The sequence below is a fragment of the Coprinopsis cinerea genome (assembly GCF_000182895.1).
Source record: "Coprinopsis cinerea okayama7#130 chromosome 10 map unlocalized cont3.10, whole genome shotgun sequence".
Lineage (NCBI taxonomy): Eukaryota > Fungi > Basidiomycota > Agaricomycetes > Agaricales > Psathyrellaceae > Coprinopsis > Coprinopsis cinerea.
Genome location: NW_003307535.1, coordinates 191244 through 205456, shown reverse-complemented (window position 1 = coordinate 205456; position 14213 = coordinate 191244). Strand labels below are relative to the sequence as shown.

The following is a 14213-nucleotide window of genomic DNA, read 5'->3' as shown; positions in this document are numbered from 1 at the left end:
TTGTCTTCGAGTTTTGAAGAAGAGGATTCAGAAAGTGTTCGAACAGTTCTAAGCCAATCTTCAAAGGGACTCAAAGGGATGCCTAGCTCCTGTGCGATCGTTGAAGCGACCTTATTCCAAGAAATTGGACGCGGGTGAACGAGATGGGCGATTCGATGCCCAGAGATGGGGTGCCGAGAGAAGTCCACGAACGCTTTCGCTGCCGTGGAGAGTGGAATCCAGCCGACCAACTGGCAGATTACTTAGCGAGAAATACAGCCACATAATGCAGACAGGCTCACCTTATCGCAGTCTGGAAATGAACCGACGTCGGGGGAGCTCATGACCAATGAAGGGAACCACTCCTCCGGTTTCCATGTTCCGTTATTACCACCAGTGATCTGGCCAACGCGAACGACCAGGGAACGAAGGCCCATGTCACGCGAAGCTCGGCTCAACAATTCTTCGGCGACCCATTTGGATTCAGTGTACCCAGTGCCAATTGCATACTCGGGCGGAATTTCGACTTCCTGATAGGGTGTAGGCGATGGAGTGGCATCTGTGGTAATTGATAGATCAATAAACCGCCAATTCTTGAAAAAAGAGGAAGGCGTACTCTGTAGGACAGCGAAAGTGCTGGCGAAAAGTACGGTGGGACGAAGCGGTGATGCCAGTGAGAAGGAAATCAAATTGCCGAGACCTTTGATCATTGGTTCGAATGACTTGAGTGAGAACTTGAAATCCACGGGCCACGCTGAATGAAGGCTTAGCGACGTCAGCCTGGGAGAGAGGTGAATGGGGCGTACCGTTGTGTATAATCGTGGTCACAGATGACACGACCTCGCCAAGAACATCCTTCGAGAGGCCAAAATCTGGCCTCGAGAGTTCGCCTTCCAAGAGCTCAAGTCGACCGGACGCAGCGTCGAGTATTGCAACATCGAGACCCTTCTCCTGGAAAACTTTCTTCTGACGATCCAAGATAGTTGTCGCCGATGACGACCTTCTCCTTCTGTTCAGGGCGTATACCTTCCCAACGCTCTTGTCTTTCAACAACACCTCCAAAATGTACGATCCCAACGCGCCAGTTGTTCCTGTCAAGAGGACAACACGTCCAGCAGTTTGACCCCTCGGCTGGGTTAGGTGCAAAGGTAAAGCGGCCACAGACTCTGAAGGGGAGAAGTGGGAATAGTGGTCGGCCATCTGCATCATCTTTTCGACACGTGTGGAGAGTGAGGAATTGACGGAGGGCGGCAAAGGCTTGTGATCGATGGTGCGCATCATGAGGTCTGCTAAAGATGAGATTGTGGGCGCGGTGTAGACGAGGTTTCCCTTCCCGAGCGACAGAGTATCGACCTTTGCGCCATCCCTCAAGCCTCGTAATAGGACGTTCCGGATGTTCGTGGCCTGCAAGCTGTAGATTTATGAGCTTTTGAATCAATGCCATGCGATAATAAGCGGCACCTATCACAGCCATGGTGGAAGATGTCGTCCTGGTCGCCAACGGTCTTGGTTAAAGTGGAATTGACGACCTCTCTGACGAACTCGAGAGTGTTGCCGTAGCTCCAAACGACGGGCAACTCCACCTCCACAGAGAGTAGAGACGAAGATCCTGTGGCTTCGTAGAGCTCATCGATCTCTTCTTGGTAGTCTCGGATGACCGCCTGTCGTCGAGCGGTGCCCTTGGCGGTGTAGGTGAACGGTTTCGAAGGCTTCGAAAGAATGATCATCTATACAAGCGGTTAGCTGTACCTCTGAGAAAACCAGAATTCAACACGCACCTCCTTGAATAGCCGAGAATGCTGAGGGGCATACTCGTTCATCTTCTGGATCGAAGGCCATATCGCAGACTTGAACTCTTCCAACGCTCGCTCATCCCCTGCAGGTAGCAACCCAGGTTCCGGGTCGATCAGGACGCCCACTTGGAAGCGCCCAGTTCCGAAGAGCACAGCAGATTTGATTCGCGTATCGTGATTGAGGATGGCCTCTGGTAAGGAATCGCGTTAGTTCACAAAAACTACATCCTATCAAAGTCATGCGTACCAAGAGGCGTAGGGTTGGTTTTTTCGCCTGTGCTGTGGATAATCTGGTCGTCCTTCCTGCCGTATATCTTGTAGAGGTGGGGTTTCGTTGGGTGGGGAATGAGGAGATCGGAAGTGGCATACGCTGGGATGCCTCGAACTGTAGTGTTGGAAAGAATGAGGTTGCTGACTGGCCCAGGCTAAGTCGTAGCGCCAATGATATCAGCTACACCGCCGTACCGAGCTCAGCTTCAAAGGTAACTGACCATCAGTATGAGCTCATACGTCCCATCGCCCTGGGGGTCAAGTTCTGGCACGACAGCCTCCGACAAGCGAAAGTATTCCCATTCCGTATCGTCGTCTAGGCGAAGGTTCAGGTTCAGTATATCAGAACGATGAACGGGTCGCAAGGGACCTTACCTGGAACTACCTTCGATATTCCGCCCGTTTCGGTGCTAGATGCAAAAGACAATGTGAACCAATGGACAGAGATACCGATGTCAAAGACTTACGTTCCGTACAAATTCATCGTTCTCACACCTTTGGAGACAAGGTAGTCGCCTGCACTTTTGCTCAGCGCACCACCAGCAAACATCTACCAGGCGTCAGGAATGTGACCATCGAGAGCAGGGCACGATGGACGTACCACGCCAGTCCGAGTGGCTAGCCATTCAACGTATTCTGAGTTTGAGGACCACGCCTATCGAAAAAAAAGGTGTTCGGTTAGATGTCTACCAGGAAGCCACGGTATCCGGAGCGTTACCTCAATGACCGAGGGGACGGAAACCACGACGTCGCATTCCGTCGCCACTGATGCGTCAAAGTGAGCTTGCGGAGTCGGAGGTTGTGCTGGGAATCGAGGTTCGAACATCGACGTAATCATTCCCGTCGATGTCTGTCGCATGGAAGGTGTCAGATAGACTCATTTGGTAAAAGGCGATTTCCACGTACAACACAACTCATGAGGATGAATCCCAAGGCATGGAACATCGGGACTGTGTGCATCGACAACACCATACCCGTGACATCCCTACTCCCGAAATAAAACGCACATGCAATTTCGATGAAGCGCCGACTGCTGAAAGGAATGGGTTTCGGGAAAGAAGTGGAACCTGAAAACGGGATCGATGTCAGCGGTACTTTTCTGACGGCTTCCGAGCAGTTCTACAGCTCTCGGATCGACGCTCACCAGAAGAATGCAAATAAGCAATCCTGCTATCCAAGCCACGCTTCTCGTAGACAACGTCCTGGGGATCAACGGGTGGTTGCCCATAGAGTTCTTCAAAGAGCGGCATTTGCACAAGTCGTGGTCGTTCTTCGGGTGCTGAAATGAGATCCAGCGCAGCATTTGTGAGTGCGCCCATAGCCGGCTCTCTGCCGACAAAGAGGTGCGTAACATTGACGCTGGTGATCAGGTGAGCTACGGCGGATGGCGAGTTTCGAGGAGATATCGGAAAGGCGACGCAACCTGCTCGGTAGATCGCCGAAAACATAGTCCAGTATGAGATAGAATCTGAAACTAGCGTCAGAGGCGGTCTGAAATCGAATAGATTAATACTCACCTGAAGCAACTACCATTCCAACAACCGGAGTCTCAGTCATTCCAGGCACCCAATTCGTCACTTTCCTGACGAACTTCGCCCCGACATGAATTGCGTCGACTGCCTCTGGCCAACGAATCGTCCGAATGTTACCATCCTGTTGACTGTACACGAATAAGGTGTGTTCGGTGTTGTTGCTGCGATGCCAGTCATACAGTTCTGCTGCTTCGAGAGATCCGTCCAATGGCGGTGGACGAAAGGTTGCTGAATCGAGAGCCTGGCTTTGGGGCAGATTCTCGACGGGAATGCGGTTCTCAAGCCCCATGGTATGGCTGTGAGGAACGAGAGAATTGAGACCTCTTGAAACACGAGCAGAGCTTTATATGATATCGCCTACATACCAAATCGAAGAGCCCCAAAGGCTTCGACCGATCATGGTCGCAGCCGATTCGGTGGAGGGTAGGTACACCGTCCCCAGCGTGGCTTCCGCCATCTCGGAATGCCAGTTTACCGCCTGGACAGTCACCGAACATTGCTTCTAATGATATAGGAATGAAGATTGAGGCTTCGCATGCCAACATTCGCGAAACGTGCCCCGACTCGAACACCCGCTTGCGGCGCAAGATGGATCTGCTGTCCTTGGGATATGGGGGTAACCGGTAGCCCTACTGGGTTAGTGCCCAGTCTGGCAGGGTGCTAGATAGGCTGGCTCGATCTCGACGAACATTGCGATTCGGCTGTGGCCCTATGCACAAAGGAAACAGAGAACCCAGCCATACAGGCGACGGTCGCCCACAGTAGGACCTATATTGTCTAGCTGAAACCAACATCGGTAAGAAACATTGGACATGATTATCAGAAAACGTATCAGGGACAGATTGAGCAAAGATACTTGCAAATATCTATGTTCACGTCTTGGAGACACACAATCCAATCCACAGCAAGTACAAGCCCGTACATTGAGGCAAGTGTAAAATGGGCCAACGATTTTCGCCAAGAGCTGCGTTGAACGCCGGTAACCGCCGCTGAGATGCCGACGTTTACCACGAGCCGACTCGGAAATCTTTCGGACGCGTTTCCCCACAGGTTCGTTTCTTGGAACCCGCCCAACAAGGCCCTGCGAGGCGTGAAAATGAGAAGGAATACGGAATCAATGCGATGGGCGCTCCTGGGTATCCAGCCCTCTGATACTATTTTCCCGTCACATTCCTGCGATTCGGGCATTCCATTGTGGAAATCCATCATAAGTTGTGGGTGTGCCGCGTGTGGATGGATACACCGAGATCGATGTTTTCCTTTGCTTTAACCTGTGGGTTGATGGTATACAGGGGTATCCAGTCCGTGGAAGGATCTGAATATGGTGCATTGTGTGCGCCCGGAACGAGGATGAGTTGCTGCAATGCCGATGCTCCAGGGAACCACGGAGGAGTTACAGTAGTGACTGGGGACTATTCGATATGCGGGAATTAAGCTACATATCCGAATTAGTTTGTGTGCGAGGCATAGAGGATAGAGATTCTGGGCCAAATACTCACAGTATCTAAATCTTACATGCTGTCGCCCCGCAATGGAACGTCGAAGGCGGCCAAGTCTGAGTTAAAGTTCCAGACACTACTAATGAAATGGCAAGGGACGATCTGGGAGGGCGAACGGCGGAATGGTGTAGGAATCCAGTATCCCGTGACATTACATATGCGTTCACTCACGCCATCTCCCCGACTGCGCACCTATTGGACATTGGGGCCCGCGTTGGAGGGAAAAGAACACGAAAATATTACGGCTACGTAGCTAGTTTAGTCGATTTACCTCTGTAGCCTACAGTTCCACCACGCACATTAACACTGAGTGTATGTGAGCCTGTTTTAGAACAGAACAAATTGCACTACATCTTATTCCAATATGCCAATGGATCGCCCCAACGGTTGGCATCTTTTCAACGAATCAGGGTGTCGACAACCTGGATTAATGTTACTCTATCCTCCATGGCTTTGGTGGATTGAAATGGAGATATTCCATGGGTTGTGTGGATGGGCTGAGACGGTATAACCGAATTCCCATCAACTGATGTTGAGGAGACGAGGGAAAATTGAGACTATGTACATAGGGAGGGGAAAAATGAATCCTGGACCAAGTTCGCCATCCCCTATAGGAGACGTGCAGCTGCGTTTCGTTGATGGACGGAGGGAAGGCCGCGAGTTCGATTCCAGCCTTGGGCAAGAATTACATTTTCCTCGTGTTCGGTCGGTAAAATACTGACTATTGTACTGGAATAAGCCAACCTCCATAGGGTAGCAATATCGCTCCCGAGCCATTGCTATCGCCTAAGCAAGTCCTTTGGTATCTCGCGTATGATGCACGAATCTTATCTTATCTGAAGCCCGCTAACCCCGTATATTCTCGGCGATCGCCGCACACTAATTTGTTCTCCTTCAACGCGTGTCAACGTTTCCCTTCACCAATCCTTCCTTCTTACCTTCACCCCGCTCATCGAAATGACCATCGAGACATCTCCAACTTGCCAAAACGGATCATCGGCTACTGCGAAGAAGGGAGATCACGAAGAATACCAATACCTCTCCCTCATCCGACGCGTCCTTGACACTGGAGACATTCGACCAGACCGGACTGGAACCGGCACAATCGCGCTTTTCGCGCCTCCTTCATTCAGATTCTCACTTTTAGACGCGACACTACCGCTATTAACCACAAAACGCACCTTCTTACGCGGTATCATCGAAGAACTGCTGTGGTTCGTCCACGGATGCACGGATTCCAAGCTCCTTTCCGAGAAGGGGATCAAGATTTGGGACGGCAATGGCTCGAAGGAGTTTTTGGAGAGTAGAGGGCTTGGACACCGACGCGAAGGGGATTTGGGTCCCGTGTATGGATTCCAATGGAGGCATTTCGGAGCAGAATACGTCGATTGCGACGCGGACTATACAGGTCAGGGCGTCGACCAGCTCCGAGAATGCATCAAGAAAATCAAGGAAAACCCTACCGATCGGCGTATAATCCTGAGCGCTTGGAACCCCAAAGGTGCGCTTCACTTCCCCCTCAACACCCGGCGTCCACAAAGTAACGCGTGTTTCATTTCATCCCATGTCTACAGATATACCCCAAATGGCGCTTCCACCATGTCACATGATGTGCCAATTCTACGTTCAACTCCCTCCCCAATCGGACCCTACCCGCAAACCCCGCCTCTCCTGCCTCATGTACCAACGCTCAGCCGACCTCGGACTCGGAATCCCCTTCAACATCGCATCCTACGCGCTATTAACCCACATGATCGCACACGTCACCGGAACGGAGGCGCACGAACTCATCATCCAGCTCGGCGACGCTCACGTTTACAGGGACCACGTCGAGGCGCTCGAGGAGCAGCTCAAACGGGAACCGAGACCGTTCCCCAAGATCAGATGGGCACGGGAAGGGATTGTGGATATCGAGGACTTCAAGTATGAGGATTTCGTTGTCGAGGGATACAACCCCCATGGACCTATTGCTATGAAAATGAGCGTTTAAATCGTGTATAATCAGATATTAATTATGTAGTTCCCTATCTGTTGTACTACCAGTTTGTATTGTAACTTGTATGATCCCCGACGCGACGCGTTTACCCCTATTTTCCGCCACGGAGCATCCCAAAGCCTGTCGACCCAGCGAAAAACCAACAAAAACACCCTTCCTCATTCCCCCCGCTTCTTCTCCACAGCCAGCCTCTCCATCGCCTCCTGCAACACCGACCCCTCCTTATGCGCACTCCCCAAATTCCACCTCCCAAACTCTTCCACAGCCTCCGCATGCTTCTTCACAACCTCCACCCAATTGAAACACTCCTTGCAATCGACCGTCTCGTGTTTCTCGCATTGGAAGGAATCCTCGGTAGTGATATCCGCCACTGCACCCAACGCATAAACGTTTATAGATTGTCGGTCCTGAAAATCCACTCGTCTTAAGCACCCACCCTCCTTCCAGCACCGTGACCTGTAACTAGTAATTAGAAGAAACTCACCTCCCAATCCAACTCAAAATCAAACTTCTCCACACCCTCCAGCTCATCCTCGATCCTTATATTATTCGTAAGCCGATGGTCACAACAGCACGCATGGCAGTACTCGTCCCCATGCTCCGCACAAAACATAAAGTCGTTGACGACGATGTGGTCGGGGACGACCCATGCGCTGCTGTCGACGGAGTGATCGCGCAGCTCGGTCGGCGTCGATGCCACCGCCATCATGCTGCCTGCCCTGGACCGCATCCCGGGCCTGGTGGCAGAGGTCACGTCGATTTGGAGAGTGGAACTTGAAGCTTGTGGAGACATGGGTGGGCTGAGCGCTGACAACGAAAGAGCCTTCAGGTGGGCTGACAGCGAGAGGACTGCAGGTGGGCTGACGGGACGATGGTGGTGGTGGTGGTGGTGGTAGCAGACTAAGAAGACCAAAGTGAATATAGCTCCCGAAGAACATTAACAGGGTTTAATCACCGTGCCGAACGGGGGCTGCAAGGGGGCGGCACACTGTGAGCGCTCACGTCGACGATCGACCGTCAAATACCGCAACTCACTTGAAGAAAGCAAGGAGCAGCGAATCCATCCATCTATCCATCCATCTATCGTATTTACGTTGCCATTCATTTATCGATGACACCAAAGCTAGCGCTCAAGTATATTCATCACCTTTGTAGGTATCCTCGGTGCATCACGAACACCTCTTACTCTTGCCTGCCAGCAAAGCCGTAGTAGACCCGAAGGCAATAACGCGAATTCGGGAAACCTCACCTCGCCTCACTGACGGCTTGACGTGATTCAGGATCTAAAGACTTACGCCCATCAACAAGGAAGTCGAGAACTTGGAACCACGGGACGAACGTGCCGAAGATGAACGATGAATCAACACTGTTGGTACAAACACACACACGAAACACATACAAAGTAAATGGTACAGGGAGGGACACAACGCAGAGCAAAGTGTGTGAGAGAGCGAGCACTATGGTACACACGAAGAGAGAGATAGAAGCAACGAGAAGCATAAGTAGGGGCGGACGAACAGCAATCCCGGCACGCACGGCGTACATCCTCCGAGCCCGTCAGGGTCGAAAAAGGATCAAAGATCCATAAACCTATCCTCATCAACATTCACCCAACTAGACCTCTTCTCCCTACAAAAACAAAAAATCACCCATGAGCTAACCACCCACAACCCAAAAAAAACCATCAACCAACAAACACATACCCAGTTTTCTGCGACCGAGGAGGAGGACTCGGAGGCGCACCAAGAACAAGTTTAATCGTCTTGACCTCAAATCCTCTGAACTTCAACGGAATACTCTTGCCCCACGAATGCGACTTGACACCATCCTCGTTGTTGTTGGCAGACTGAACGGACAGAAGACGAAGTCCAACTGCATCCTGATCGTCCTCGAGGAGATTGGTCTCATAGGCCTCAACGACGGGGAGACGGTTCGAGATGAGCAGGTTGCCGGAAGCATGCCCACCATACGCCTCGTACAACCTCAACACGAGCGTCGTCCTAGTCGCAGCCGGCTCGTCACCCTCCGAGTCCGAGTCCGCAGACTCGAGAGTGAAAGGCGCATCGTACGAGTCGTACTCGCCACGCTTGACAGTCTCGAGGAAGACATTGCGCGCACCGTCGATGGCGAACAGGGGACGATGGGTCGAGAGAAGGTCTTCGGTGCCTGGAGGAACAACTCGAACGCGGAGAGGGGAGTTGTAGAGGTATCCAGCAACGGGAACGTCCGACTCCAGGAAATGCCCTTCGTGGGGATAAACAGCCCACGAGAACTTGTGTTCGCCTGTACCCAGGTTAGCACAAGCACATCATCGATAGAACACGGCGACTCACCTTGATCCTGTTCAGCATCCGGAGCAGTAGCAGCTCGCAACAAACTAATGGACAACAAATTACCCAAGCACGAGAATCCATACTTGGATTCCGAAAGGTACGCAACACCATATCCGAACTCACTGAGGTCGGCATACTTGTGACCGCAAACCTCAAACTTGGCCATGTCCCAAGTGGTATTCTTGTGCGTTGGACGCTGAACATGGCCAAACTGGGTTTCGTAGGTGGCATTGGGGCTGTGAATGCTCAAGGGCAGTTCAACTGGAAGAACGTATATCAGGCTCTGGTACGGAAAGCAAAAGGTGGACACTTACATTTGAGGAACTCGTGTCGCTGACGCCAGTCAACCACAGCTTCAAAGTTGAAGAACGAGCGGGAGTTCTCGCGAACAGTGGCAGTTGTAGCACCCAAGGATATCTGCGAAATGCCCACCTAATGAGAATAGACAGATCAGGTGGAGAAACCATACGTACCGTAAGCACGATCGTACTCTGCCCATACTTGACCTCCGCACGAACAGCAGCATAGAGAGGACCCTGAGCAACGACAGAAACATTCGAAAACTTGAGCGATTTCTTCACTTCAAGATGGTGGATTTCAACATCTGCATTGCAAACACACGTCAGGCTTAGCGTTAGAAGAGTCGGAGGTACGAGAAGACATACCCCAGGCATCCCAGTAGTTAGGCCTATCCTCGAAGATGACCAATCCACCAGTTTGGCCTTCCTGGATCAACTCACGACTGCCAAGGCGATCAACGTTAAGTCAAATTCACGCAGGTCAAGAAACACGTACTCAAGTTGAACATCAAGCAAACTGGTAATCCTGCCCTCAGAAATCGTCAACTGCACAGTCGAATTGCGCAGTACAAAGTGATCGCTTCCATTCGTATAAACTGTCAAACCAAAGCTATATCAGCGCCATCCTCCTATACGACCAGAAAAAAAAGACCAACCAGAAACAGGCTTCAACCTAGCCCTCAACTCATTACTACCAGTGACCAACTCGCCAATCGCTCCACCACCTCGCGCACACTGCATAATCCCCCACCCAACCTTGCCATCCTCGCTCACTTGATGAACCTGAGAACGAATAGATTGCGTGGAGCCGCCAGGAGTGCTCCAACCCCAACCATTGCCTCCAGGAGAGCTGCCCAAAGGAACCTGGACGACATCCAGGCGAGGGAAGAAAGTCGTGTTCAGGGCGACAACCTTGGCGCCACCGGTGAGGGCCTTGGACTGCGTGTTGGATGTCAGAGGCATAGAGTTGGGGAAGAGGACGGAGAGCGCTTCTTCAAGGATCGCTTCTCCGTCACGCTTCACTTCAGCGTACAACTGCTCGGCGTCTTCGTAAACCATGCCACTGAAATACCAAAGTCAGCAGGGCTCAAAATCCAAGCACGGATGATGGATACTCGCATCGATGATCCAGGAAGGACTGCAGGCGGGTTGAGATGAGCACGTTAGCGCTATGACATTTGGACTTTTCTTACCATCATGGACTAAGAGAACCGCGACGTCAGCCAGAACGCCAGGAGATCACGGAAAGCCACTTACATTGATTCAACAAAACCTTCTCCCATGCTTCGTCAATGTCTTTCTTGGGATAGATATAGCTGTTCTTGTGATACTTGTAGAGGGAAGCCAGAGACGCGACCAGCTATAATGACTAGTCAAATACATGATCTATGCGACAATGCAAATAACGCACCTCAACATCCCTCAACAGAATCTCCGAGTGCCTATTTCCCTTCTTGATAGATCCGTGCGACGTATACGTGCCACGATGGAACTAGAATGAAAGAAGTCAGCCCATTGATCCTGGACGGCACTTTTCCCTGGACACTAAACAGGACAACACCCGCCCATAAATACTAAACAGGACGACACCCGCCCACGGACACAAACCAAAAACAACCCACTCACCTCGAGGTACAACTCCCCATGCCAATTCGGCAACCTCTTCCCCTCCCCGGACGTCTTCTCAAGATCATGGAAGAAATCATCAACACTATGTCCCATATCAACAGGAGGAAGTTCACGATGCTTGTTAGTGACCGCTCGAATTCGACGAAGCTAAGTACACAATCGATGAGTATACTATGGATGTCGTTGCGGCAAAAGATGGGTGGGACTTACGTTCTCCAACATCTTCGACAATGGTCCGCCTCCTCCATCACCGTTTCCGAAAACAAGTAGCGCAGTATCCGAGGATTCAAGATTCTATCCAACAGGTTAAAATGAGCACCATGAGTGAGTAGATCGACCAACCTTGTGGTTCTCCAACCCCTTCTTGATGTCATGAACCGTGGCTTGCGCGGTATACGTCTCGACCGGCGTCATATGACACAGGACCTGAGTGCCATCGATACCAACCCAGTTGAAAGTACTATGCGGGAACTTGTTGCTGTATACCAAAAATTAAAACAGGCGGCAGAAGCAAGTCGACCATTAATTAGCAGGAAAGCCGGATGGACGCGAGAGAACGACGCACATATTGTTCCACGAAAGCTTCTGCGTGAAAAAGTACTTCATCCCTACAAGTCGATTAGCATGTCAAACATTCCACGGAGCATCGGAGGCTAAACTCACCCGCTTTCCTCATAATCTGAGGATATGCACCAGTCAAACCAAAACTGTCAGGGAGCCAGCCGACTTCACATCGGATACCAAACCTAGTCTCAAAGTATCGCTGTCCAGCTACAAGTTGCCTGGCCAGCGCTTCTCCGCTAGGCATATTTCCATCGTTTTCGACCCACGAGCCTCCAATGGGGTGGAACTTTCCTTCAGCGATCTTTTGCTTGACGTTGAGGAAGAGTGCAGGGTAGAGAAGTTCGAGCCACTTGTACTGCTGGGCGGACGAGCATGCAAAGCGATGTTCGGGGTAGCGCTCCATCAAATCTATCTGAGTGGACCATGAACGAGCGACCTTTTGCTGGGTGACGCGGTAAGGCCACAGCCAAGCAGAGTCGATATGGCAGCTAAGAAAACCATGTCAACGACACGGTTACAAGTGTAGTAAAATTCACGCACTGTCCAATACCCCAGATTGTGGGTCTTTCGGGCCCTTCCTTGTAGATGTCCGCGCCCTTCTCCTCCCATCCTTCACCAAAGACTTCATCGGCCAACTTGCGTGCTCTGAGAATGGCCGCCAAATCGCCCTTGTCGAAGACGTTCATAATCTCGTTGGCCGCCGTCAAGGCTTTGTTCTGAAGGCTGTCAATCACGATTAGCATCATACAGTCTGCCAAGCTTCAACCGAGCACGGACATAGTGTTCCCTGGAACGTTGCTAATGATTTGCTTCAATGCCTCCCAGTCCCACAGCAACCGCCATGCTTCCTGATTCGGGACGACAAGGTCAGCTGAAGCGAGGCGGAAGTACCGGTTCATGTCAGGAGGAGCGATGATATCGCCGCTCCATGGGACGCCGAACATGCCATTGCAGCTTGATTCGATGACGAACTCGTGAACACCTCGGGCACGGGCTTCAGGTGGGATGATGTAGTCAACACGGCGGTCACCGCCGAATCCACCTGTGATGCCTATACGATTCCCATGAGTATGGAGAAGGACGCGCAACGAGAAGGCATGCTTACCTTGAAGAGGTGTTCCATCCATACTGTAAATCATCGCTTCGCATCCTGGGTCAAATTCGACTGTCTGGGGTTTAGGAAACGGTCCCTCGCTGAACGATGAACAGAACGCACACTGAACACGTTCATACTGATCCCAGTCTTGGGGAATATGGACGGTGACTTGCCACCAGTGGTTTGTCTAGGCACATGACTGAGACCTTTGCATAAAATGAAAGTCGAACTCGAATAGCTTACCCCTAATTGAACAATAAGCGACCCGCACGCGAGCATCAGTAACGAGAAACCTTACAAGACGGTCCAAACGATTCTCCCTGTCGGGGGGTCAGATACATAGATAAACTAAAGCCATGTCGCGTACCTTCCGAGCAGTCCTGAACTTCTGTTGCATGGCCTCCTCGAACGTCGGTTTGGTCTGCCCAGGCGCGCTCCAACTAGATTGTGCAGTCTGCCTTTAGCCATTTCTCTCGAGAAGGCTGTAGATATGACTTACACCTTGAGCTTGACATATTCAGGACTATCCTTCCTCTGTGTAAAGAGAACAGACGAGAGATTGTAGTCGTTGAAATGCCCGCCCTGGAAGTTGTTCAACCTCGACTGGGTAAGGTGCTTGATCCATTTAGCACCAGGGCTGTAATTGAGTTCTGGGTAGTCCCCGCTCGTCGTCGTCGTCGCAGACGACGGCGGCGGCGGGTAAGCTGGTGAATATCCTGAACGATGGTGGCAGGACATGGTGGTGGGTTGGAAGAGACGGTCAGGAAAGGCAGGCGATTACGACTTGCGACCGCCCTGGGAAGGTAAGGCGGAGTTTAGAAGTTGCCAAGGGTATGTGATGGCTTGGCGTGCGGGGTAACAAAACCGGAAGCAAATGTTCCAGAACTGGCAGGTTCCTGGACCTGGGAAGACTGTACTGTAACGTAGAGGCCAGGAGGTCGGCTTGGGGGTTGAAAAGAGCGTAGATAGACTTTCAAAGGTCCCTCTGGGTAGAGCATTGGCCTGGCTCTGGGTAATTCATGCGCAAAGCAGGGACTCCGCCTCTGGCGGGGGACCACCTGAGCATGGAGCTCCTCCAGGCCGTCACGGACGCGCTTCGCAGGCAAAAATAGAATGCAACAGAGCGAAAGAAGGACAGAAATAGGCGTCTGGGGTAATGGACAATGTGATAACAATACGTCCTGTCTATTCCTAACAATCAGAAGACCACTCGGCCCACTCGT

General features: G+C 51.5%; 4 protein-coding genes across 4 annotated transcripts; 1 reads left to right on the top strand and 3 right to left on the bottom strand.

Annotated features, from left to right (window-relative positions):
- Nucleotides 1–27: 27 nt before the first annotated feature.
- CC1G_01534 (ICS) lies at nt 28–3974 on the bottom strand (the record flags this gene model as incomplete). Its single annotated transcript, XM_001833805.2, has 16 exons — nt 28–48; nt 282–538; nt 596–733; nt 786–1390; nt 1522–1706; nt 1758–1963; nt 2020–2197; nt 2264–2358; nt 2418–2452; nt 2510–2592; nt 2644–2697; nt 2761–2807; nt 3050–3109; nt 3187–3321; nt 3560–3870; nt 3940–3974. 16 exons carry the CDS (start codon nt 3972–3974, stop codon nt 28–30), a joined length of 2445 nt encoding a protein of 814 aa, XP_001833857.2.
- Nucleotides 3975–6006: 2032 nt separating this feature from the next.
- Nucleotides 6007–7063, top strand: CC1G_01532 (thymidylate synthase; the record flags this gene model as incomplete). The annotated part of the gene is made up of 2 exons (XM_001833803.2): nt 6007–6574; nt 6648–7063. The coding sequence occupies exons 1-2, from the start codon at nt 6031–6033 to the stop codon at nt 7061–7063; spliced, it is 960 nt and encodes a 319-aa protein (XP_001833855.1). The 5' UTR covers nt 6007–6030.
- A 164-nt stretch (nt 7064–7227) lies between these two features.
- On the bottom strand, nt 7228–7862 carry CC1G_01531 (hypothetical protein; the record flags this gene model as incomplete). The annotated part of the gene is made up of 2 exons (XM_001833802.2): nt 7228–7476; nt 7554–7862. The coding sequence occupies 2 exons, from the start codon at nt 7860–7862 to the stop codon at nt 7228–7230; spliced, it is 558 nt and encodes a 185-aa protein (XP_001833854.2).
- Nucleotides 7863–8643: 781 nt separating this feature from the next.
- On the bottom strand, nt 8644–13728 carry CC1G_01530 (alpha-mannosidase; the record flags this gene model as incomplete). The annotated part of the gene is made up of 20 exons (XM_001833801.2): nt 8644–8698; nt 8773–9352; nt 9403–9663; nt 9717–9819; nt 9876–10006; nt 10068–10144; nt 10198–10297; nt 10358–10747; nt 10959–11061; nt 11113–11193; nt 11328–11477; nt 11541–11624; nt 11673–11808; nt 11896–11938; nt 11994–12382; nt 12435–12617; nt 12672–12945; nt 13000–13063; nt 13358–13430; nt 13490–13728. The coding sequence occupies 20 exons, from the start codon at nt 13726–13728 to the stop codon at nt 8644–8646; spliced, it is 3516 nt and encodes a 1171-aa protein (XP_001833853.2).
- Between the last annotated feature and the right edge of the window lie 485 nt (nt 13729–14213).